At 46.8% G+C, this 26,839-nt stretch overlaps 1 protein-coding gene across 1 annotated transcript in view; it reads left to right on the forward strand.

Moving 5' to 3' along the window:
* LOC142384533 (fibroblast growth factor receptor substrate 2-like) overlaps positions 1-17,530 on the forward strand; it is a 40,579-nt gene extending 23,049 nt beyond the window's left edge. The window contains exons 2-7 of the mRNA XM_075470836.1: positions 4,030-4,126; positions 4,208-4,299; positions 6,336-6,522; positions 10,758-10,892; positions 14,203-14,366; positions 16,205-17,530. Of these exons, the coding sequence (XP_075326951.1) occupies positions 4,234-4,299; positions 6,336-6,522; positions 10,758-10,892; positions 14,203-14,366; positions 16,205-17,236 (1,584 nt within the window). The 5' untranslated portion in view covers positions 4,030-4,126; positions 4,208-4,233 and the 3' untranslated portion in view covers positions 17,237-17,530. The remainder of the gene's footprint in view (positions 1-4,029; positions 4,127-4,207; positions 4,300-6,335; positions 6,523-10,757; positions 10,893-14,202; positions 14,367-16,204) is intronic.
* The last annotated feature ends 9,309 nt before the right edge of the window (positions 17,531-26,839 follow it).

The following is a 26,839-nucleotide window of genomic DNA, read 5'->3' on the forward strand; positions in this document are numbered from 1 at the left end:
ACTGCATACTGCATACAGCATACTGCATACTACATACTGCATACTGCATACTTGCATACTGCATACTGCATACTTGCATACTGCACACTGCATACTGCACGCTGCACACTACATACTGCTCACTGCATACTTCACACTACATACTGCATACTACACACTGCATACTGCATACTGCATACTGCATACTTGCATACAGCATACTGCATACTACATACTGCATACTGCATACTTGCATACTGCATACTGCATACTTGCATACTGCACACTGCATACTGCACGCTGCACACTACATACTGCTCACTGCATACTTCACACTACATACTGCATACTACACACTGCATACTACATACTGCATACTGCATACTGCATACTGCGTACTACATACTACATACTGCATACTGCATACTACATACTGCGTACTGCATACTGCATACTGCATACTACATACTGCATACTACATACTGCGTACTGCATACTACATACTGCATACTGCATATTACATACTACATACTGCATACTACATACTGCGTACTGCATACTTGCATACTGCATACTACATACTGCATACTACATACTGCGTACTACATACGACATACTGCATACTACATACTGCGTACTGCATACTGCATACTGCATACTGCATACTACATACTGCGTACTACATACTACATACTGCATACTGCATACTACATACTGCGTACTGCATACTGCATACTGCATACTACATACTGCATACTGCATACTACATACCGCATACTACATACTGCAGACTACATACTGCATATTACATACTACATACTGCATACTGCATACTGCATATTACATACTGCATATTACATACTGCGTACTGCATACTGCATACTACATACTGCATACTACATACTGCGTACTGCATACTGCATACTACATACTGCGTACTGCATACTGCATACTGCATACTTGCATACAGCATACTGCATACTACATACTGCATACTGCATACTGCACACTGCATACTGCACGCTGCACACTACATACTGCTCACTGCATACTTCACACTACATACTGCATACTACACACTGCATACTGCATACTGCATACTACATACTGCATACTGCATACTACATACTGCATACTGCATACTGCGTACTACATACTACATACTGCATACTGCATACTACATACTGCATACTGCATACTACATACTGCATACTACATACTGCGTACTGCATACTACATACTGCATACTGCATATTACATACTACATACTGCATACCACATACTGCGTACTGCATACTTGCATACTGCATACTGCATACTGCATACTACATACCGCATACTACATACTGCAGACTACATACTGCATACTACATACCGCATATTACATACTGCATATTACATACTGCATATTACATACTGCATACTGCATACTGCATATTACATACTGCATATTACATACTGCGTACTGCATACTGCATACTACATACTACATACTGCGTACTACATACTGCGTACTGCATATTACATACTGCGTACTGCATACTGCATACTACATACTACATACTGCATACTACATACTGCGTACTGCATACTGCATACTGCATACTACATACTGCGTACTGCATACTGCATACTGCATACTTGCATACAGCATACTGCATACTACATACTGCATACTGCATACTTGCATACTGCATACTGCACACTGCATACTGCACGCTGCACACTACATACTGCTCACTGCATACTTCACACTACATACTGCATACTACACACTGCATACTGCATACTACATACTACATACTGCATACTACATACTGCGTACTGCATACTTGCATACTGCATACTTGCATACTGCATACTGCATACTACATACTGCATACTACATACTGCATACTACATACTACATACTGCAAACCACATACTGCATACTGCATACTTGCATACTGCATACTGCACACTACATACTGCATACTGCACGCTACATACTACACACTGCACACTGCATACTGCTCACTGCATACTTCATACTGCATACTACACACTGCACACTACATACTGCACACTGCACACTGCATACTGCACACTGCACACTGCATACTACATACTACACACTGCGTACTGCACACTGCACACTGCATACTGCACGCTGCACACTGCATACTGCATACTGCACACTACATACTGCATACTGCACACTGCATACTGCATACTACATGCTGCATACTGCACACTGCACACTGCATACTGCACACTGCATACTGCACGCTGCATACTGCACGCTGCATACTGCACGCTGGATACTGCACACTGCATACTGCACACTGCATACTGCACGCTGCATACTGCACGCTGCATACTGCACGCTGGATACTGCATACTGCACACTGCATACTGCATACTACATGCTGCATACTGCACACTGCACACTGCATACTGCACGCTGCATACTGCACGCTGGATACTGCACACTGCATACTGCACACTGCATACTGCACGCTGCATACTGCACGCTGGATACTGCATACTGCACGCTGCATACTGCACGCTGCATACTGCACGCTGGATACTGCATACTGCACACTGCACACTGCATACTGCACACTGCATACTGCACGCTGCATACTGCACGCTGGATACTGCATACTGCACGCTGCATACTGCACGCTGCATACTGCACGCTGGATACTGCATACTGCACACTGCACACTGCATACTGCACGCTGCATACTGCACGCTGGATCCTGCATACTGCACACTGCATACTGCATACTACATGCTGCATACTGCACACTGCATACTGCACACTGCATACTGCACGCTGCATACTGCACGCTGGATACTGCACACTGCACACTGCATACTGCACGCTGCATACTGCACGCTGGATACTGCATACTGCACACTGCACACTGCATACTGCACACTACATACTGCACACTACATACTGCATACTGCACGCTGGATACTGCACGCTGGATACTGCATACTGCATACTACACACTGCATACTGCACACTGCACACTGCATACTGCACGCTGCATACTGCACGCTGCATACTACACGCTTCATACTGCACGCTGGATACTGCATACTGCACACTGCACACTGCATACTCCATACTACATACTGCATACTGCACGCTGCATACTGCACGCTGGATACTGCATACTGCACACTGCACACTGCATACTGCACACTGCATACTGCACGCTGCATACTACACGCTGCATACTGCACGTTGGATACTGCATACTGCACACTGCATACTCCATACTACATACTGCATACTGCACGCTACATACTGCGGTTTCGAACACAGCTTTGGTGTGAAATGTGTTCTAACCAAATTCACGTCGCGCAGGCAGTGGTAAAAGTGGTTTTAAATGTTTTCTATAGTTTAATTAGTGTAATTTTTGGTCTTCCTCCATCTTCTGGAAGTTATCGATTATAGATGTGAAGGTATTATTCCATCACGGGGGGGCAGAGCCTATCCCAGCTGCCATAGGGTTGATAAATCATTCCTGGCCTGATTTATGTGACATTATAATAAAAGAATATGGCAAAAATCAATGAGGTGAGCCCTCAGGTGTGAACAGGTTGAGCCCTCAGGTGTGAACAGGTGAGCCCTCAGGTGTGAACAGGTTGAGCCCTCAGGTGTGAACAGGTGAGACCTCAGGTGTGAACAGGTTGAGCCCTCAGGTGTGAACAGGTGAGACCTCAGGTGTGAACAGGGTGAGACCTCAGGTGTGAACAGGTTGAGCCCTCAGGTGTGAACAGGTGAGCCCTCAGGTGTGAACAGGTTGAGCCCTCAGGTGTGAACAGGTGAGACCTCAGGTGTGAACAGGTTGAGCCCTCAGGTGTGAACAGGTGAGCCCTCAGGTGTGAACAGGTTGAGCCCTCAGGTGTGAACAGGTTGAGCCCTCAGGTGTGAACAGGTGAGCCCTCAGGTGTGAACAGGTTGAGCCCTCAGGTGTGAACAGGTGAGCCCTCAGGTGTGAACAGGTTGAGCCCTCAGGTGTGAACAGACCCTCTTCTGTGTGTCCGCAGACTTCTCGTTGTTCTGGACCGGCCTTCAGACCCACTGAAGAATGAGAGTCCGTCCGGCTCTGAGGATGGAAGCAGAGCGACTGGAGGCAGGATTTAGGTGAGTGCACCTGCACGGCTCCACCTGTGTGACATCACCGGGACTGCCGCGTTCTGATTGGCTGCTGCTGTGTGTCCGCAGACGTCACATGGTGCTCTGAAGAAGCCATGGGTAGCTGTCTAAGCTGTCCAGAGAAAGAGTCGGTTCCAGATAATCATCAGAGTAAATTCAAGGTGAGTTCTCAACTCGGGCTGTGATTGGTCCTCAGCTGAGGCTGGGGGCGGGCCTTCAGGGGTCACATGACACAGAACTAATTAATATTAAACAGGTTTGAGAGCTCAGTCTGCTGTTGGAGGCATAACAAACTTTATTCCAAACCATGAAACTTTGCTCAGGTGAGTCTGAATACAGCTGCCAGCATTCAACTTTATTACAGCTTTATTACAACTTTATTACAGCTTTATTTCAGCTTTATTACAACTTTATTACAGCTTTATTTCAGCTTTATTACAGCTTCATTTCAGCTTTATTACAGCTTTATTACAACTTTATTACAGCTTCATTACAGCTTTATTACAACTTTATTTCAGCTTTATTACAGCTTTATTATAGCTTTATTACAGCTTTATTACAGCTTCATTACAGCTTTATTTCAGCTTTATTACAGCTTCATTATAGCTTTATTACAGCTTTATTACAACTTTATTTCAGCTTTATTACAGCTTTATTACAACTTTATTTCAGCTTTATTACAACTTTATTACAGCTTTATTACAGCTTTATTACAGCTTTATTTCAACTTTATTCATTACACATATACAAGTATAGCATGGGCGTTGCAGGTAAAGGACCGGGGGAGATGGCGGGTAAAGGACCGGGGGAGATGGCGGGTAAAGGACCGGGGGAGATGGCGGGTAAAGGACCGGGGGAGATGGCGGGTAAAGGACCGGGGGAGATGGCGGGTAAAGGACCGGGGGAGATGGCGGGTAAAGGACCGGGGGAGATGGCGGGTAAAGGACCGGGGGAGATGGCGGGTAAAGGACAGGGGGAGATGGCGGGTAAAGGACCGGGGGAGATGGCGGGTAAAGGACATGGGGGAGATGGCGGGTAAAGGACATGGGGGAGATGGCGGGTAAAGGACATGGGGGAGATGGCGGGTAAAGGACACGGGGGAGATGGCGGGTAAAGGACACGGGGGAGATGGCGGGTAAAGGACACGGGGGAGATGGCGGGTAAAGGACACGGGGGAGATGGCGGGTAAAGGACACGGGGGAGATGGCGGGTAAAGGACCGGGGGAGATGGCGGGTAAAGGACCGGGGGAGATGGCGGGTAAAGGACCGGGGGAGATGGCGGGTAAAGGACCGGGGGAGATGGCGGGTAAAGGACATGGGGGAGATGGCGGGTAAAGGACCGGGGGAGATGGCGGGTAAAGGACATGGGCAGATGGCGGGTAAAGGACATGGGGGAGATGGCGGGTAAAGGACATGGGGGAGATGGCGGGTAAAGGACATGGGGGAGATGGCGGGTAAAGGACATGGGGGAGATGGCGGGTAAAGGACCGGGGGAGATGGCGGGTAAAGGACATGGGGGAGATGGCGGGTAAAGGACCGGGGGAGATGGCGGGTAAAGGACCGGGGGAGATGGCGGGTAAAGGACATGGGGGAGATGGCGGGTAAAGGACCGGGGGAGATGGCGGGTAAAGGACATGGGCAGATGGCGGGTAAAGGACATGGGGGAGATGGCGGGTAAAGGACATGGGGGAGATGGCGGGTAAAGGACATGGGGGAGATGGCGGGTAAAGGACATGGGGGAGATGGCGGGTAAAGGACATGGGGGAGATGGCGGGTAAAGGACATGGGGGAGATGGCGGGTAAAGGACATGGGGGAGATGGCGGGTAAAGGACATGGGGGAGATGGCGGGTAAAGGACATGGGGGAGATGGCGGGTAAAGGACATGGGGGAGATGGCGGGTAAAGGACCGGGGGAGATGGCGGGTAAAGGACATGGGGGAGATGGCGGGTAAAGGACATGGGCAGATGGCGGGTAAAGGACCGGGGGAGATGGCGGGTAAAGGACATGGGGGAGATGGCGGGTAAAGGACATGGGGGAGATGGCGGGTAAAGGACATGGGGGAGATGGCGGGTAAAGGACATGGGCAGATGGCGGGTAAAGGACCGGGGGAGATGGCTCCAGCCTGCTAACCTTTCAGCTGCTGTATTTCTGACTGAATGTTGCTTCCTTCTGAACACTTCCTGTCTGTGCCGTCAGGTCATCAACGTGGACGATGACGGCAACGAGCTGGGCTCAGGTGTGATGGAGCTGACGGAGGCCGAGCTCGTCCTGCACACGCATCGCCGGGACGATGTCAGGTGGCCGTACCTGTGCCTGCGTCGCTACGGCTACGACTCCAACCTGTTCTCCTTCGAGAGCGGGCGGCGCTGCCAGACGGGACAAGGTACGCACGCACGCACGCACGCACGCAGACACACAGGCCCAGTTTATCCTTATGCTGCGTGTACACCTAGGGCGACCTACGCTGCCTGGTAGCGGAGGTCGCTGGAGAAGCTTCGCTTGAGAATTCGCTTTGGCAGCTTTGGCAGCTTTGGTAGCTTTGGTAGCTTTGGTAGCTGTGGTAGCTGTGGTAGCTTTGGTAGCTTTGGTAGCTGTGGCAGCTTTGGTAGCTGTGGTAGCTGTGGCAGCTTTGGCAGCTTTGGTAGCTGTGGCAGCTGTGGCAGCTTTGGCAGCTTTGGTAGCTTTGGCAGCTTTGGTAGCTTTGGTAGCTGTGGCAGCTTTGGCAGTTGTGGCAGCTGTGGCAGCTTTGGCAGCTTTGGTAGTTGTGGCAGCTTTGGCAGCTTTGGTAGCTTTGGTAGCTTTGGTAGCTTTGGTAGCTGTGGCAGCTTTGGTAGTTGTGGCAGCTTTGGCAGCTTTGGTAGCTTTGGTAGCTGTGGCAGCTTTGGTAGTTGTGGCAGCTGTGGCAGCTTTGGTAGCTGTGGTAGCTGTGGTAGCTTTGGTAGCTTTGGTAGCTGTGGCAGCTTTGGTAGCTGTGGTAGCTGTGGCAGCTTTGGCAGCTTTGGTAGCTGTGGCAGCTGTGGCAGCTTTGGCAGCTTTGGTAGCTTTGGCAGCTTTGGTAGCTTTGGTAGCTGTGGCAGCTTTGGCAGTTGTGGCAGCTGTGGCAGCTTTGGCAGCTTTGGTAGTTGTGGCAGCTTTGGCAGCTTTGGTAGCTTTGGTAGCTTTGGTAGCTGTGGCAGCTTTGGTAGTTGTGGCAGCTTTGGCAGCTTTGGTAGCTTTGGTAGCTGTGGCAGCTTTGGTAGTTGTGGCAGCTGTGGCAGCTTTGGTAGCTGTGGCAGCTTTGGTAGCTTTGGTAGCTTTGGCAGCTTTGGCAGCTTTGGTAGTTGTGGCAGCTGTGGCAGCTTTGGCAGCTTTGGCAGCTTTGGTAGCTTTGGTAGCTTTGGTAGTTGTGGCAGCTGTGGCAGCTTTGGTAGCTTTGGCAGCTTTGGTAGCTTTGGTAGCTTTGGCAGCTTTGGCAGCTTTGGCAGCTTTGGTAGCTTTGGCAGCTTTGGCAGCTTTGGTAGCTTTGGCAGCTTTGGTAGTTGTGGCAGCTGTGGCAGCTTTGGTAGCTTTGGCAGCTTTGGCAGCTGTGGCAGCTGTGGCAGCTTTGGCAGCTTTGGCAGCTTTGGCAGCTTTGGTAGCTTTGGCAGCTTTGGTAGTTGTGGCAGCTGTGGCAGCTTTGGTAGCTTTGGCAGCTTTGGCAGCTTTGGTAGCTTTGGCAGCTGTGGCAGCTTTGGCAGCTTTGGCAGCTTTGGCAGCTGTGGCAGCTTTGGCAGCTTTGGCAGCTGTGGCAGCTTTGGCAGCTTTGGTAGCTTTGGCAGCTTTGGTAGCTTTGGCAGCTGTGGCAGCTGTGGCAGCTTTGGTAGCTTTGGCAGCTTTGGTAGCTTTGGCAGCTGTGGCAGCTTTGGCAGCTTTGGCAGCTTTGGCAGCTTTGGTAGCTTTGGCAGCTGTGGCAGCTTTGGCAGCTTTGGCAGCTTTGGCAGCTGTGGCAGCTTTGGCAGCTTTGGCAGCTTTGGTAGCTGTGGCAGCTTTGGCAGCTTTGGCAGCTTTGGTAGCTTTGGCAGCTTTGGTAGCTTTGGCAGCTTTGGCAGCTTTGGTAGCTTTGGTAGCTTTGGTAGCTTTTGCAGCTTTGGTAGCTTTGGCAGCTGTGGCAGCTGTGGCAGCTGTGGTAGCTGTGGTAGCTGTGGCAGCTTTGGTAGCTTTGGCAGCTGTGGTAGCTGTGGCAGCTTTGGTAGCTTTGGTAGCTGTGGTAGCTTTGGTAGCTTTGGCAGCTTTGGTAGCTTTGGCAGCTTTGGTAGCTTTGGCAGCTTTGGCAGCTTTGGTAGCTTTGGCAGCTTTGGTAGCTTTGGCAGCTTTGGTAGCTTTGGCAGCTGTGGCAGCTTTGGCAGCTTTGGTAGCTTTGGCAGCTGTGGCAGCTTTGGCAGCTTTGGCAGCTGTGGCAGCTTTGGCAGCTTTGGTAGCTTTGGTAGCTCGTGACGTCACATTTAGAATGTTCAATTTTTTAAGGCCCCGCGCTGTGCAGCACCCCCGAGGAAAAGAACAAAGGAGGAAAGAGAGGGCAGGGACACGAATAAACGTGTTGTTATTTACTATTTGTTATACAAGATATACATCACGTTACAAATGATGTAAAACTACATTAGGTACACCTGAGAAGAGCAGGAATAGCAGAGGCAGCTGTGAAAAATAAACTGAATTCAAAATAAAATCCGAAATAAAACTTAATTGCAGTGAGAAAGGTATGCGTGGGGTTACTACACTATTGTATTGAAGCACTCGACACGGCAATTGCAACAGTCTCAGGATTAAATGACTATTGTTTGGATAGGGCCTAAACTAATGGCCAAAGAACCAGTTAAAAATGGTCCGATCTCTGAACTTTATAAATTATTATCCCGATATGCAAATGTTGTGGGGTTGTACAGTATCTGGTGGGCGGACACCGCGGCGATTCATTTTTCAGTAGCCATGTTTAAAGGACGTAGGAACTAGGAACCAAAGTTTACACGTCTGTTTTGTCGGACCCCTACAATCTGTGGATTGTCATTGGTTATGCACCCTGCATAGAGAAATAATGATTTCCGGCGCTCAGGTAGCGTAGGTCGCTCTTGGTGTACACAAGGGATTAGTCACCTGACTCATGTGGGGACTGAACCACTGAAACACCATTAAAGGGACAGTTCGCCTCTTCTGACATGAAGCTGTATAACATCCCATATCAGCAGCATCATTTCTGAACATCTTCTTACCCCCTGCTGCGTCCTGTGAGCAGAGTTCCAGCCTCGCTTTGGTGTTGATGAAGGTAGTCCGGCTAGTTGGCTGGGGTTTAAAAAATAAAGCCTTTTGCTTCTCAGAACAATATGCGTTCAACAGAGTAATACATTTGCATCACAAAATGGTTCTCCAGGAAAAAGTCAGACCTCACTTCTCTTGGCCCTATTTTCTCTCCCTTATATGGGATGCCACACAGCTTCATGTAAAAAGAGGCGAACTGTCCCTTTAAGCCCCCACAGGTTGGTGTCATGCAGCTGCTCCCCATCTCAGGTGAGATGTCAGGTGCTCTGCAGCCTGTTAACGTGCACTGTGTCTGCTCTCGTGCACGCTCTCAGGATGTCCAGGTGCTCGGGGTTGAGAGGGGGTAAGTGCTGGGGCCCCACCGCCAATCAATGCTGGGATCAGACCGGTCAGAACATATTGATAACCGTGTGGTGCTGTCCCACTGTGCATGGGTTGCTGTTTCCATGGTTACTGTTGTAGTGTCTCCCCCTTCAGCCGATCAATACCCGATCAGCATCCCTGACAGCGATCGGTCGTCAGATGAGAAATAACCAGCTGAAATCAATCGGTTCCATGGAGATACATTTTTAATTATCTTAAACAACTTAAACAACAAAATGTGCACAAATGAAATGAGGATCAAAAAGTAATTATCAGGAAATGGGTGCAGTACATCCGGTGCCCACCAGGTGCTGCTCTAACACTGGTTTTCAAAGTGGGGGCCTCAGAAAACTGTGAATGAAGATAAGAAAAAAATAAAAAAATAGAATTCAATTTGTTTTAAACATCATTATAAAAAAATGTCACATTTTTTTAATCATTATTGTAAAATACAATTTATAATAATATGTCATATTGAAATGTTATTTGCCATGCTCGTCTTTCTGATTGGCTGCCAGTCAAAACATGGTAGACCTGGTGGTTTGCGCCTGTTCTCAAGCTGCTCTGCTCCTCAAGCTAATGGACAGATTTTTGACCGAAAGAACTGGCCGACTAAAATCAGAAAGTATGAGGCGGCATACATTAAGTTTGGCTTTACAGCCGTACAGAAAAATGGCGTCCTCTGTCTGGAGAGTGTTCAAAACCTTCAAAACTTCTGCGTCACTTGATACAAAAACATCCGGTGGACTTCTTCAGACGTAAAGAAGAGCATTTAGTCAGGCTGCATTCACACGGCGAGCTGCTGTCCGTGAAAGAAAATACCTTCTAAAAGTTGATGTTTCTTTACATATTTTGTAGCATTGTATGTGGTTTGCAAAGTGGGCCAGAAGCTGATATTGTTTGGGGGGCCTTGGCATGGAAAAGTTTGGGAACCCCTGGTCTAACGGACTCTGGTCTCAGCTGTGTGCGTTGCTGTGTCTGCAGGTATCTTTGCCTTCAAATGTTCCCGAGCCGAGGAGATCTTCAACATGCTGCAGGAGGTGATGCACAGCCACAGCATCAGTGTGGTGGAGGAGGCGGTGCTGGACCCCAACCAGCAGGCGGCGCTCACTCCTGCAGGCACGTGCACTCAGTCTCACACACACTCCATACAGCAGGCTGTGAACCATTCAGGAAGAAACGTGAAGAAGGCAGCATCTGTCAGTTGATCATAGGTTCAGTTTTTATATCAAGCATGGTTCCAACTCAGGTACGGACTGTTTTAATGGGTTTAGACCCAAACACATTCAAACTAACGCATCACACAGACCGTTTTAATGGGTTTAGACCCAAACACATTCAAACTAACGCATCACACGGACTGTTTTAATGGGTTTAGACCCAAACACATTCAAACTAACGCATCACACGGACTGTTTTAATGGGTTTAGACCCAAACACATTCAAACTAACGCATCACACGGACTGTTTTAATGGGTTTAGACCCAAACACATTCAAACTAACGCATCACACGGACTGTTTTAATGGGTTTAGACCCAAACACATTCAAACTAACGCATCACACGGACTGTTTTAATGGGTTTAGACCCAAACACATTCAAACTAACGCATCACACGGACTGTTTTAATGGGTTTAGACCCAAACACATTCAAACTAACGCATCACACGGACTGTTTTAATGGGTTTAGACCCAAACACATTCAAACTAACGCATCACACGGACTGTTTTAATGGGTTTAGACCCAAACACATTCAAACTAACGCATCGCACGGACTGTTTTAATGGGTTTAGACCCAAACACATTCTAACTAACGCATCACACGGACTGTTTTAATGGGTTTAGACCCAAACACATTCAAACTAACGCATCACACGGACTGTTTTAATGGGTTTAGACCCAAACACATTCAAACTAACGCATCACACGGACTGTTTTAATGGGTTTAGACCCAAACACATTCTAACTAACGCATCACACAGACTGTTTTAATGGGTTTAGACCCAAACACATTCAAACTAACGCATCACACGGACTGTTTTAATGGGTTTAGACCCAAACACATTCTAACTAACGCATCACACGGACTGTTTTAATGGGTTTAGACCCAAACACATTCTAACTAACGCATCACACAGACTGTTTTAATGGGTTTAGACCCAAACACATTCTAACTAACGCATCACACAGACTGTTTTAATGGGTTTAGACCCAAACACATTCAAACTAACGCATCACACGGACTGTTTTAATGGGTTTAGACCCAAACACATTCTAACTAACGCATCACACGGACTGTTTTAATGGGTTTAGACCCAAACACATTCAAACTAACGTATCGCACGGACTGTTTTAATGGGTTTAGACCCAAACACATTCAAACTAACGCATCACACGGACTGTTTTAATGGGTTTAGACCCAAACACATTCAAACTAACGCATCACACGGACTGTTTTAATGGGTTTAGACCCAAACACATTCAAACTAACGCATCACACGGACTGTTTTAATGGGTTTAGACCCAAACACATTCAAACTAACGCATCACACGGACTGTTTTAATGGGTTTAGACCCAAACACATTCAAACTAACGCATCACACGGACTGTTTTAATGGGTTTAGACCCAAGCACATTCAAACTAACGCATCGCACAGACTGTTTTAATGGGTTTAGACCCAAGCACATTCAAACTAACGCATCACACGGACTGTTTTAATGGGTTTAGACCCAAGCACATTCAAACTAACGCATCGCACAGACTGTTTTAATGGGTTTAGACCCAAGCACATTCAAACTAACGCATCACACAGACTGTTTTAATGGGTTTAGACCCAAACACATTCAAACTAACGCATCACACGGACTGTTTTAATGGGTTTAGACCCAAACACATTCTAACTAACGCATCACACGGACTGTTTTAATGGGTTTAGACCCAAACACATTCAAACTAACGCATCACACGGACTGTTTTAATGGGTTTAGACCCAAACACATTCAAACTAACGCATCACACGGACTGTTTTAATGGGTTTAGACCCAAACACATTCAAACTAACGCATCACACGGACTGTTTTAATGGGTTTAGACCCAAACACATTCTAACTAACGCATCACACGGACTGTTTTAATGGGTTTAGACCCAAACACATTCAAACTAACGCATCACACGGACTGTTTTAATGGGTTTAGACCCAAACACATTCAAACTAACGCATCACACGGACTGTTTTAATGGGTTTAGACCCAAACACATTCAAACTAACGCATCACACGGACTGTTTTAATGGGTTTAGACCCAAACACATTCTAACTAACGCATCACACGGACTGTTTTAATGGGTTTAGACCCAAACACATTCTAACTAACGCATCACACGGACTGTTTTAATGGGTTTAGACCCAAACACATTCTAACTAACGCATCACACGGACTGTTTTAATGGGTTTAGACCCAAACACATTCTAACTAACGCATCACACGGACTGTTTTAATGGGTTTAGACCCAAACACATTCTAACTAACGCATCACACAGACTGTTTTAATGGGTTTAGACCCAAACACATTCTAACTAATGCATCACACGGTCTTGTTTAATGGGTTTAGACCCAAACACATTCTAACTAACGCATCACACAGACTGTTTTAATGGGTTTAGACCCAAACACATTCTAACTAATGCATCACACGGTCTTGTTTAATGGGTTTAGACCCAAACACATTCTAACTAACGCATCACACGGACTGTTTAATGGGTTTAGACCCAAACACATTCTAACTAACGCATCACATGGACTGTTTTAATGGGTTTAGACCCAAACACATTCAAACTAACGCATCACATGGACTGTTTTAATGGTTTTAGACCCAAACACATTCAAACTAATGCATCACACGGACTGTTTTAATGGGTTTAGACCCAAACACATTCAAACTAACGCATCACATGGACTGTTTTAATGGGTTTAGACCCAAACACATTCTAACTAACGCATCACACGGACTGTTTTAATGGGTTTAGACCCAAACACATTCAAACTAACGCATCACACGGACTGTTTTAATGGGTTTAGACCCAAACACATTCTAACTAACGCATCACACGGACTGTTTTAATGGGTTTAGACCCAAACACATTCAAACTAACGCATCACACGGACTGTTTTAATGGGTTTAGACCCAAACACATTCTAACTAACGCATCACACGGACTGTTTTAATGGGTTTAGACCCAATAGGACTAGGTGAGTCAGAACCTGGTCTCAGGTATTTGAGGTGTTACACTTAATGTTTTTTTGTCAATCTGAAGCTGGCCGGGTTCGAACACCGTAGAATCTTTTGGTTCGGCTCTGACCCGGACCGGACCGTGATATGTCTTGAAGGTCACATGACTCTTACATCACCGCGGTTTGTGTCTGCAGCCCTCGGATACTCCGTGCCCGCGGTGCCGAACGGCGTGAGCAGGGCGCCGTCTGTGGGGGAGGCGCCGTCTCACCCCTCCACCCGCCACCCCTCCGTGGCCAGCACCCGCCTGCCATCTGTCGGGGAGGAGTCCACGCACCCGCTGCTGGTGGCCGACGAGGCGGTAAGACCACCACAGTCACACGACCAGATTTCCCCGCCTGTGGTCAGCTGATGCTGCCTAGGGTTGCAAAGGGGCGGAAAATTTCCGGTAAATTTCCATGGGAAGTTAAGCTTGAGAATTTTGGATATATTCCATATTGGAAACTTTCCATGGGAATAATGGGAATTAGATAGATAGATAGATAAGTACTTTATTCATGCCAATTTGGGGAATTGTTGTTGCAGCAGCATACAGTAAAAGATGTGTAAACAATTAAAGTAAAAACAAGCTAATAAAATAAATATAAAATAAAAATAGTGAATAAACATTAGCTATATACAAATCTACAGTATGAAGAGTTTTTATAATTATGGGAATTATTATGGGAATTAGTGGGAATTTAGGAGAACTAACTGGGAATATATTATATCCAAGCATAAATATAAACAGAAGTCATAAGAAAACATCCATACAAAATGTTTTCAACAGATATTTCAACAGATTTATTTGTAAGTAGAGCAGAACACGTTCTAATTACTCGTTTCATGGATGAACTAAAACAGGAGTGTTGGGTTCAATATTACCCGTCCCCTAACCCCACTCATTCAAATGTGATGGAGGAACGGCATCTGTTTGTTTTAGTCAAGATTATGCTAAAATACACTTTCCTCAACTATATTTAAGTTCCCTAGAAGAGCCAACCTTCAATTTAGAAAATTCCCAGTTTATTCCTATAAATTCCCATAAATTCCCGTTAATTCCCATAAATTCCCGTTAATTCCCGTTAATTCCCGTTAATTCCCATGGATATCTCCAGCTCAAACTTAATTTGATGATCTGAATATACTGTAATGCTATAATTATTTAAATGTTTCTGTGGGTAGGGCATTTTTTAAGTTAATTTATATACGTAGATTGTTGGTTAGTGGTAGTTGATGTTATTGTCGTTTATTTTATTTAGTTATTATTATTATTATTATTATGATATATTTTTTTATTTTTACTCCTTTTCTTTTTATTAAAGGGATAATCCGGAGTAAAATGCACTTTAGATCAATTTACGGGATGTTGGGAGTACATACGTTGAGTTGACATCAAAATCATGTCATTCGGATGTGTTTTGAGAATTTCGATTTGAACTTTTTTAGCTAAAAGTCGTTAGTTTGGAAGTGACGCGGGCATATCAGGTCACCGCTGGTTTGATATTGGATATTCGACAGATATTCACAATAAGGACATAAGGTGTCTTTTTTTTCAAACCAATATCAAACCAACTTCACCGCGGTCTGCAGCGGCAGCGGCAGCAGACACATTTCCGGAAAGGTACTGGCTTGATTAAATTAATTCTGGACTCTCTATCCGACCGCATGAAGACCTCGGGACACTTCGGTTTGGCTTTAGGGACCCTCTACTCACTACCACGTAAGTGTTACGTTGTTTGGAGCTGTAGAAGAGGTATAAAAATAGCGTTTTGTAGCGGTGACATGATTTGCCCCATTTACTTCCAGGCTAACGACTTTTGGCTAAAAACGGTGAAATCGAAATTCTCAAAACACATCCGAATGACATGATTTTGATCTCAACTCAACGTATGTACTCCCAACATCCCGTAAATTGATCTAAAGTGCATTTTACTCCGGATTATCCCTTTAAGTAATTTTCTTTCTATTAAGTAATCTTAATTATCGTATTGGCACATGCTATGTTGTGTATTTTTCTTTATGGAAAACTAATAAAGTAAAGTCATAAAAATAAAAAAATTCCCAGTTTATTCCCTTAAATTCCCATGGAAAGTTTCCGTCTTTGAAGATTTGGGGAGTTTTGCCGCCTTGATGCTGACGCTGTGCGTGCTTTCGCAGGTGCACACCTACGTGAACACGACGGGGCTCCTGGAGGACCAGCCCAGCCCGCTGACCGCCACCACCCCCCTGGAGAGCCCCACCTCCCCCCAGGTCCAGTGTCCTCCCACGCCGCCGCCGCCTCCCCGGGCCTGCGCCGACCCCCAGGCTCCGCCCCCCCCGCCGGAGCCGCAGGTGCTGCTGGAGCCTCAGGGCGTGCGCTTCGTGCTGGGCCCCACGCCCGTTCAGAGGCAGCTGATGGAGAAGGAGAAGCGGCAGCAGGAGCTGACGGAGGGCGAGGCGCCCCGAGAGACTAACGGCCCCGCCCACCACGCCGCCGGCCCCACCCCCACACACTCCAACGGCTCCAGCCTCTCCGCGGCGCCGCGCCGCCACCGGCCGCCCCCGCTGACCCCCGACCTGCAGAATGTCAACAACTCGGCGCAGCGCCGCACCGCCCTGCTGGACTATGAGAACCTGCCGGCGCTGCCGCCGGTGTGGGAGACGAGGAAGCCGAGCGCCGAGGAGGAGGAGCGCGGCAGCGGCGGCCTGAAGACGCCGTCGCTCAACGGCTACAACCACCAACACGGCCCGCCGCACCACGCCTTCTCCCACCCGCTGTCCGCCGCGCTCGAGCCCTCGCACAACTACGTCAACACTGAGAACGTGACGGCGCCGCTCAGCGCGCACCGGCCCGACACGGCCCGCCGCCGCGCCGACGGCCCCACCGTCTTCAACTTCGACTTCCGCCGGCCGCCGCCGCCGGGCCACCCGGAGCCGGCCAAAACCCTGAACTACATTGAGGTGGAGATGGAGAGCGGCGGCGGCGGGAACAGGGGCGCCTCGGACGGCAGCAACCCGCACACGCCCCGCACGCCCACGTCGCCGCTGCCGCCCACCACGCCCACGCGGCGCACCGAGCCGTACGCCCTCATCGACATCGAGCGCACCGCCGCCATGTCCAGTCTGCAGAAGGCGCGGCCGCGAGACGACGGCACGGCGCGCAAAACGAGACACAACAGCACGGAGCTGCCCACCAAGAGCACGGCGTGACGGCCCAAGCGCGCACGGCGCCGTGCACGGACTAAGCGAGGCGCGACTCGCTGCGCACCCCCGGCGTTCCCGGGGCCGACCGGTCGGACGGGAGATAGGACTTCCTGCGTGCCCACCTGTGCAGGTGGGCCGCAGCAGGCGAACTGGTTCTGAGGCGGCGAGGCGCCCGGTGATGATGTCACAGACTGCATTCCTTATATGGTACAGATCAGTATTACTGAGCAAACATTCCATGTAACCTTTTGTACGACGTGTACAGTAGGTCTGACTCAATAAAGTCTGGGTTCATTTGTACGCCTCGTCCATCTGATGATGTCACACCGCAGACCGCCGTCGGGCTTGTTGATGCAGCGCTGCTGCGAGCTGATTGGTTGCAGGCTGAGGGTGAAGTTGTCTTTGGTCCAAGTATCTACATACTTCCATACTTACAACATACTTACATACTGATGATGTCACACGCAGCGTCAGCAGGTAGCTGATGATGTCACACGCAGCGTCAGCAGGTAACTGATGATGTCACACAAAGCGTCAGCAGGTAACTGATGATGTCACACAAAGCGTCAGCAGGTAGCTGATGTCACACGCAGCGTCAGCAGGTAGCTGATGATGTCACACGCAGCGTCAGCAGGTAGCTGATGATGTCACACGCAGCGTCAGCAGGTAACTGATGTCACACGCAGCGTCAGCAGGTAACTGATGTCACACGCAGCGTCAGCAGGTAACTGATGATGTCACACGCAGCGTCAGCAGGTAGCTGATGCCACACGCAGCGTCAGCAGGTAGCTGATGATGTCACACGCAGCGTCAGCAGGTAGCTGATGATGTCACACGCAGCGTCAGCAGGTAGCTGATGATGTCACACGCAGCGTCAGCAGGAAGCTGATGTCACACGCAGCGTCAGCAGGTAGCTGATGTCACACGCAGCGTCAGCAGGTAGCTGATGCCACACGCAGCGTCAGCAGGTAGCTGATGTCACACGCAGCGTCAGCAGGTAGCTGATGCCACACGCAGCGTCAGCAGGTAGCTGATGATGTCACACGCAGCGTCAGCAGGTAACTGATGATGTCACACGCAGCGTCAGCAGGTAGCTGATGATGTCACACGCAGCGTCAGCAGGTAACTGATGATGTCACACGCAGCGTCAGCAGGTAGCTGATGATGTCACACGCAGCGTCAGCAGGTAACTGATGATGTCACACGCGGCGTCAGCAGGTAACTGATGATGTCACACGCAGCGTCAGCAGGTAGCTGATGTCACACGCAGCGTCAGCAGGTAACTGATGATGTCACACGCAGCGTCAGCAGGTAGCTGATGATGTCACACGCAGCGTCAGCAGGTAACTGATGATGTCACACAAAGCGTCAGCAGGTAGCTGATGATGTCACACGCAGCGTCAGCAGGTAGCTGATGATGTCACACAAAGCGTCAGCAGGAAGCTGATGTCACACGCAGCGTCAGCAGGTAACTGATGATGTCACACGCAGCGTCAGCAGGTAACTGATGATGTCACACGCAGCGTCAGCAGGTAACTGATGATGTCACACGCAGCGTCAGCAGGTAGCTGATGATGTCACACAAAGCGTCAGCAGGTAACTGATGATGTCACACAAAGCGTCAGCAGGAAGCTGATGTCACACGCAGCGTCAGCAGGTAGCTGATGTCACGCAGCGTCAGCAGGTAACTGATGTCACACGCATGATGTCACGCAGCGTCAGCAGGTAGCTGATGATGTCACACGCAGCGTCAGCAGGTAGCTGATGTCACACGCAACGTCAGCAAGTAGCTGATGATGTCACACGCAGCGTCAGCAGGTAGCTGATGATGTCACACGCAGCGTCAGCAGGTAGCAGATGATGTCACACGCAGCGTCAGCAGGTAGCTGATGATGTCACACGCAGCGTCAGCAGGTAGCAGATGATGTCACGCAGCGTCAGCAGGTAGCTGATGATGTCACACGCAGCGTCAGCAGGTAACTGATGATGTCACACGCAGCGTCAGCAGGTAGCTGATGTCACACGCAGCGTCAGCAGGTAGCTGATGTCACACGCAGCGTCAGCAGGTAGCTGATGTCACACGCAGCGTCAGCAGGTAGCTGATGATGTCACACGCAGCGTCAGCAGGTAGCTGATGATGTCACACGCAGCGTCAGCAGGTAGCTGATGATGTCACGCAGCGTCAGCAGGTAGCTGATGATGTCACACGCAGCGTCAGCAGGTAACTGATGATGTCACACGCAGCGTCAGCAGGTAACTGATGATGTCACACGCAGCGTCAGCAGGTAGCTGATGTCACACGCAGCGTCAGCAGGTAGCTGATGTCACACGCAGCGTCAGCCGCAGCGTCAGCAGGTAGCTGATGTCACACGCAGCGTCAGCAGGTAGCTGATGTCACACGCAGCGTCAGCCGCAGCGTCAGCAGGTAGCTGATGTCACACGCAGCGTCAGCCGCAGCGTCAGCAGGTAGCTGATGTCACACGCAGCGTCAGCAGGTAGCTGATGTCACACGCAGCGTCAGCAGGTAGCTGATGTCACACGCAGCATCAGCAGGTAACTGATGATGTCACACGCAGCGTCAGCAGGTCGCTGATGATGTCACACGCAGCGTCAGCAGGTAGCTGATGTCACACGCAGCGTCAGCAGGTAACTGATGATGTCACACGCAGCGTCAGCAGGTAGCTGATGATGTCACACGCAGCGTCAGCAGGTAGCTGATGTCACACGCAGCGTCAGCAGGTAACTGATGATGTCACACGCAGCGTCAGCAGGTAGCTGATGTCACACGCAGCGTCAGCAGGAAGCTGATGATGTCACACGCAGCGTCAGCAGGTAGCTGATGTCACACGCAGCGTCAGCAGGAAGCTGATGATGTCACACGCAGCGTCAGCAGGTAACTGATGATGTCACACGCAGCGTCAGCAGGTAGCTGATGATGTCACACGCAGCGTCAGCAGGTAACTGATGATGTCACACGCAGCGTCAGCAGGTAGCTGATGTCACACGCAGCGTCAGCAGGTAACTGATGATGTCACACGCAGCGTCAGCAGGTAGCTGATGATGTCACACGCAGCGTCAGCAGGTAGCTGATGATGTCACACGCAGCGTCAGCAGGTAGCTGATGATGTCACACGCAGCGTCAGCAGGTAGCTGATGTCACACGCAGCGTCAGCAGGTAACTGATGATGTCACACGCAGCGTCAGCAGGTAACTGATGATGTCACACGCAGCGTCAGCAGGTAGCTGATGCCACACGCAGCGTCAGCAGGTAGCTGATGCCACACGCAGCGTCAGCAGGTAGCTGATGCCACACGCAGCGTCAGCAGGTAACTGATGATGTCACACGCAGCGTCAGCAGGTAACTGATGATGTCACACGCAGCGTCAGCAGGTAACTGATGATGTCACACGCAGCGTCAGCAGGTAACTGATGATGTCACACGCAGCGTCAGCAGGTACCTGATGCCACACGCAGCGTCAGCAGGTAACTGATGTCACACGCAGCGTCAGCAGGTAACTGATGATGTCACACGCAGCGTCAGCAGGTAACTGATGATGTCACACGCAGCGTCAGCAGGTAGCTGATGTCACACGCAGCGTCAGCAGGTAACTGATGATGTCACACGCAGCGTCAGCAGGTAGCTGATGATGTCACACGCAGCGTCAGCAGGTACCTGATGCCACACGCAGCGTCAGCAGGTACCTGATGCCACACGCAGCGTCAGCAGGTAGCTGATGATGTCACACGCAGCGTCAGCAGGTAACTGATGATGTCACACGCAGCGTCAGCAGGTACCTGATGCCACACGCAGCGTCAGCAGGTACCTGATGCCACACGCAGCGTCAGCAGGTACCTGATGCCACACGCAGCGTCAGCAGGTAGCTGATGCCACACGCAGCGTCAGCAGGTAACTGATGATGTCACACGCAGCGTCAGCAGGTAGCTGATGCCACACGCAGCGTCAGCAGGTAACTGATGATGTCACACGCAGCGTCAGCAGGTAGCTGATGCCACACGCAGCGTCAGCAGGTAACTGATGATGTCACACGCAGCGTCAGCAGGTAGCTGATGTCACACGCAGCGTCAGCAGGTAACTGATGATGTCACACGCAGCGTCAGCAGGTAACTGATGATGTCACACGCAGCGTCAGCAGGTAGCTGATGCCACACGCAGCGTCAGCAGGTACCTGATGATGCCACACGCAGCGTCAGCAGGTACCTGATGCCACACGCAGCGTCAGCAGGTAGCTGATGCCACACGCAGCGTCAGCAGGTACCTGATGATGTCACACGCAGCGTCAGCAGGTACCTGATGATGCCACACGCAGCGTCAGCAGGTAACTCGCCTGAAAATGTTTCAAATGTTGCTAAAGTTTACAGAGTTTAGAGCTAAAGAGAAATCGGCTGATTTCGGCTCGGGCAGGAGCGAAATGCATTGTGGGTAAACGCTCTGCATACTGTCCGATTGAGTATGCAGTATGTAGTATACTATTTGTAGTATGTAGTATGCTGTTTGTAGTATGAAGTATGTAGTATGTAGTATACTGTATGTAGTATGCAGTATGTAGTATGCTGTATGTAGTATGCAGTATACTGTATGTAGTATGCAGTATGTAGTATGCAGTATGCAGTATGTAGTATACTGTATGTAGTATGCAGTATGCAGTATGTAGTATACTGTATGTAGTATGGAGTATACTATATGTAGTATACTGTATGTAGTATGGAGTATACTATATGTAGTATGCAGTATGCAGTATGTAGTATGCAGTATGTAGTATGTAGTATACTGTATGTAGTATGGAGTATACTATATGTAGTATACTGTATGTAGTATGCAGTATGCAGTATGTAGTATGCAGTATGTAGTATACTATCTGTAGTATACTGTATGCAGTATACTGTATGCAGTATGTAGTATGTAGTATGCAGTATGTAATATGTAGTATACTGTATGTAGTATGCAGTATGTAGTATGTAGTATACTATCTGTAGTATACTGTATGCAGTATACTGTATGCAGTATGCAGTATGCAGTATACTGTATGCAGTATGCAGTATGTAGTATGCAGTATGCAGTATACTGTATGTAGTATACTGTATGTAGTATGTAGTATACTATCTGTAGTATACTCTATGCAGTATACTGTATGTAGTATATAGTATGTAGTATACTGTATGCAGTATGCAGTATTTAGTATTCCGTATGTAGTATACTGTATGCAGTATGTAGTGTACTGTATGCAGTATGTAGTATACTGTATGTAGTATGCTTTATGCAGTATGCTGTATGTAGTATGCAGTATGAAGTATGCTGTATGCAGTATGCAGTATGCAGTATGGAGTATGGAGTATGCAGTATGGAGTATTTAGTATGTAGTATGGAGTATTTAGTATGAAGTATGCAGTATGTAGGATGAAGTATACAGTATGAAGTATACGGTATGCGGTATGTAGTATGCAGTATGTAGTATGCAGTATGCAGTATGTAGTATACGGTATGCAGTATGCAGTATGAAGTATACGGTATGCAGTATGCAGTATGAAGTATGCAGTATGCATTATGCAGTATGTAGTATGCAGTATACAGTATGCAGTATGCAGTATGAAGTATACAGTATGCATTATGCAGTATGTAGTATACACTATGAAGTATGTAGTATGCAGTATGCAGTATGCAGTATGAAGTATACAGTATGCAGTATGCAGTATGAAGTATACAGTATACAGTATGCATTATGCAGTATGTAGTATACACTATGAAGTATGTAGTATGCAGTATGCAGTATGAAGTATACAGTATGCAGTATGTAGTATACACTATGAAGTATGTAGTATGCAGTATGCAGTATGAAGTATACAGTATGCAGTATGCAGTATGAAGTATACAGTATGCATTATGCAGTATGAAGTATACACTATGAAGTATGTAGTATACAGTATGCAGTATGCAGTATGAAGTATACAGTATGCATTATGCAGTATGAAATATACACTATGAAGTATGTAGTATGCAGTATACACTATGCAGTATTTAGTATGCAGTATGTAGTATGCAGTATGAAGTATGCAGTATGCATTATGCAGTATGAAGTATACACTATGAAGTATGTAGTATGCAGTATGCAGTATGAAGTATGCAGTATGAAGTATACAGTATGCAGTATGCAGTATGAAGTATACAGTATGCATTATAAAGTATGTAGTATGCAGTATGAAGTATACACTATGCAGTATTTAGTATGCAGTATGTAGTATGCAGTATGAAGTATACTGTATGTAGTATGCAGTATGTAGTATGCGGTATACACTATGCAGTATGTAGTATGCGGTATACACTATGCAGTATGAAGTATACGGTATGCGGTATACAGTATGCAGTATGTAGTATACGGTATGCGGTATGTAGTATGCAGTATGTAGTATGCAGTATGAAGTATGCAGTATGAAGTATACGGTATGCGGTATGTAGTATGCAGTATGTAGTATGCGGTATGAAGTATGCGGTATGTAGTATGCAGTATGTAGTATGCAGTATGAAGTATGCGGTATGTAGTATGCAGTATGCAGTATGCAGTATGGAGTATGGAGTATGCAGTATGGAGTATACTGTATGTAGTATGCTTTATGCAGTATGCTGTATGTAGTATGCAGTATGAAGTATGCTGTATGCAGTATGCAGTATGGAGTATGGAGTATGCAGTATGGAGTATTTAGTATGTAGTATGGAGTATTTAGTATGAAGTATGCAGTATGTAGTATGTAGTATGAAGTATACAGTATGAAGTATACAGTATGCAGTATGCAGTATGAAGTATGCAGTATGTAGTATGCAGTATGAAGTATACTGTATGTAGTATGCAGTATGTAGTATGCGGTATACACTATGCAGTATGTAGTATGCGGTATACACTATGCAGTATGAAGTATACGGTATGCGGTATGTAGTATGCAGTATGTAGTATGCAGTATGTAGTATACGGTATGCAGTATGCAGTATGAAGTATGAAGTATACAGTATGCAGTATGCAGTATGAAGTATACAGTATGCATTATAAAGTATGTAGTATGCAGTATGAAGTATACACTATGCAGTATTTAGTATGCAGTATGTAGTATGCAGTATGAAGTATACTGTATGTAGTATGCAGTATGTAGTATGCGGTATACACTATGCAGTATGTAGTATGCGGTATACACTATGCAGTATGAAGTATACGGTATGCGGTATACAGTATGCAGTATGTAGTATACGGTATGCGGTATGTAGTATGCAGTATGTAGTATGCAGTATGAAGTATGCAGTATGAAGTATACGGTATGCGGTATGTAGTATGCAGTATGTAGTATGCGGTATGAAGTATGCGGTATGTAGTATGCAGTATGTAGTATGCGGTATGAAGTATGCGGTATGTAGTATGCAGTATGAAGTATGCGGTATGTAGTATGCAGTATGCAGTATGTAGTATGCAGTATGTAGTATGCAGTATGTAGTATGCAGTATGCAGTATGCAGTATGGAGTATGGAGTATGCAGTATGGAGTATACTGTATGTAGTATGCTTTATGCAGTATGCTGTATGTAGTATGCAGTATGAAGTATGCTGTATGCAGTATGCAGTATGCAGTATGGAGTATGGAGTATGCAGTATGGAGTATTTAGTATGTAGTATGGAGTATTTAGTATGAAGTATGCAGTATGTAGTATGTAGTATGAAGTATACAGTATGAAGTATACAGTATGCAGTATGCAGTATGAAGTATGCAGTATGTAGTATGCAGTATGAAGTATACTGTATGTAGTATGCAGTATGTAGTATGCGGTATACACTATGCAGTATGTAGTATGCGGTATACACTATGCAGTATGAAGTATACGGTATGCGGTATGTAGTATGCAGTATGTAGTATGCAGTATGTAGTATACGGTATGCAGTATGCAGTATGAATTATACGGTATGCAGTATGCAGTATGAAGTATGCAGTATGTAGTATGCAGTATGCAGTATACAGTATGCAGTATGCAGTATGAAGTATACAGTATGCATTATGCAGTATGTAGTATACACTATGAAGTATGTAGTATGCAGTATGCAGTATGCAGTATGCAGTATGAAGTATACAGTATGCAGTATGCAGTATGAAGTATACAGTATGCATTATGCAGTATGTAGTATGCAGTATGAAGTATACACTATGCAGTATTTAGTATGCAGTATGTAGTATGCAGTATGAAGTATACTGTATGTAGTATGCAGTATGTAGTATGCGGTATACACTATGCAGTATGTAGTATGCGGTATACACTATGCAGTATGAAGTATACGGTATGCGGTATGTAGTATGCAGTATGTAGTATGCAGTATGTAGTATACGGTATGCAGTATGCAGTATGAAGTATACGGTATGCAGTATGCAGTATGAAGTATGCAGTATGCATTATGCAGTATGTAGTATGCAGTATACAGTATGCAGTATGCAGTATGAAGTATACAGTATGCATTATGCAGTATGTAGTATACACTATGAAGTATGTAGTATGCAGTATGCAGTATGAAGTATACAGTATGCAGTATGCAGTATGAAGTATACAGTATGCAGTATTTAGTATACAGCATGCAGTATGCAGTATGAAGTATACACTATGAAGTATGTAGTATGCAGTATGCAGTATGAAGTATACAGTATGCATTATGCAGTATGAAATATACACTATGAAGTATGTAGTATGCAGTATACACTATGCAGTATGTAGTATGCAGTATGCAGTATGAAGTATACAGTATGCAGTATGAAGTATACAGTATGCATTATGCAGTATGAAGTATGCACTATGAAGTATGTAGTATGCAGTATGCAGTATGAAGTATGCAGTATGCAGTATGAAGTATACAGTATGCAGTATGCAGTATGAAGTATACAGTATGCATTATGCAGTATGTAGTATACACTATGCAGTATTTAGTATGCAGTATGTAGTATGCAGTATGAAGTATACTGTATGTAGTATGCAGTATGTAGTATGCGGTATACACTATGCAGTATGTAGTATGCGGTATACACTATGCAGTATGAAGTATACGGTATGCGGTATACAGTATGCAGTATGTAGTATACGGTATGCGGTATGTAGTATGCAGTATGTAGTATGCAGTATGAAGTATGCAGTATGAAGTATACGGTATGCGGTATGTAGTATGCGGTATGTAGTATGCGGTATGAAGTATGTAGTATGCAGTATGTAGTATGCAGTATGTAGTATGCAGTATGTAGTATGCAGTATGTAGTATGCGGTATGAAGTATGCGGTATGCGGTATGTAGTATGCGGTATGAAGTATACGGTATGCGGTATGTAGTATGCGGTATGAAGTATGCGGTATGCAGTATGTAGTATGCAGTATGTAGTATGCAGTATGTAGTATGCAGTATGTAGTATGCGGTATGTAGTATGCGGTATGAAGTATGCGGTATGTAGTATGCGGTATGAAGTATACGGTATGCGGTATGTAGTATGCGGTATGAAGTATACGGTATGCGGTATGTAGTATGCGGTATGTAGTATGCGGTATGAGGTATGCGGTATGTGGTATGCGGTATGAAGTATGCGGT

Source organism: Odontesthes bonariensis, chromosome 7 (assembly GCF_027942865.1).
Source record: "Odontesthes bonariensis isolate fOdoBon6 chromosome 7, fOdoBon6.hap1, whole genome shotgun sequence".
NCBI lineage: Eukaryota > Metazoa > Chordata > Actinopteri > Atheriniformes > Atherinopsidae > Odontesthes > Odontesthes bonariensis.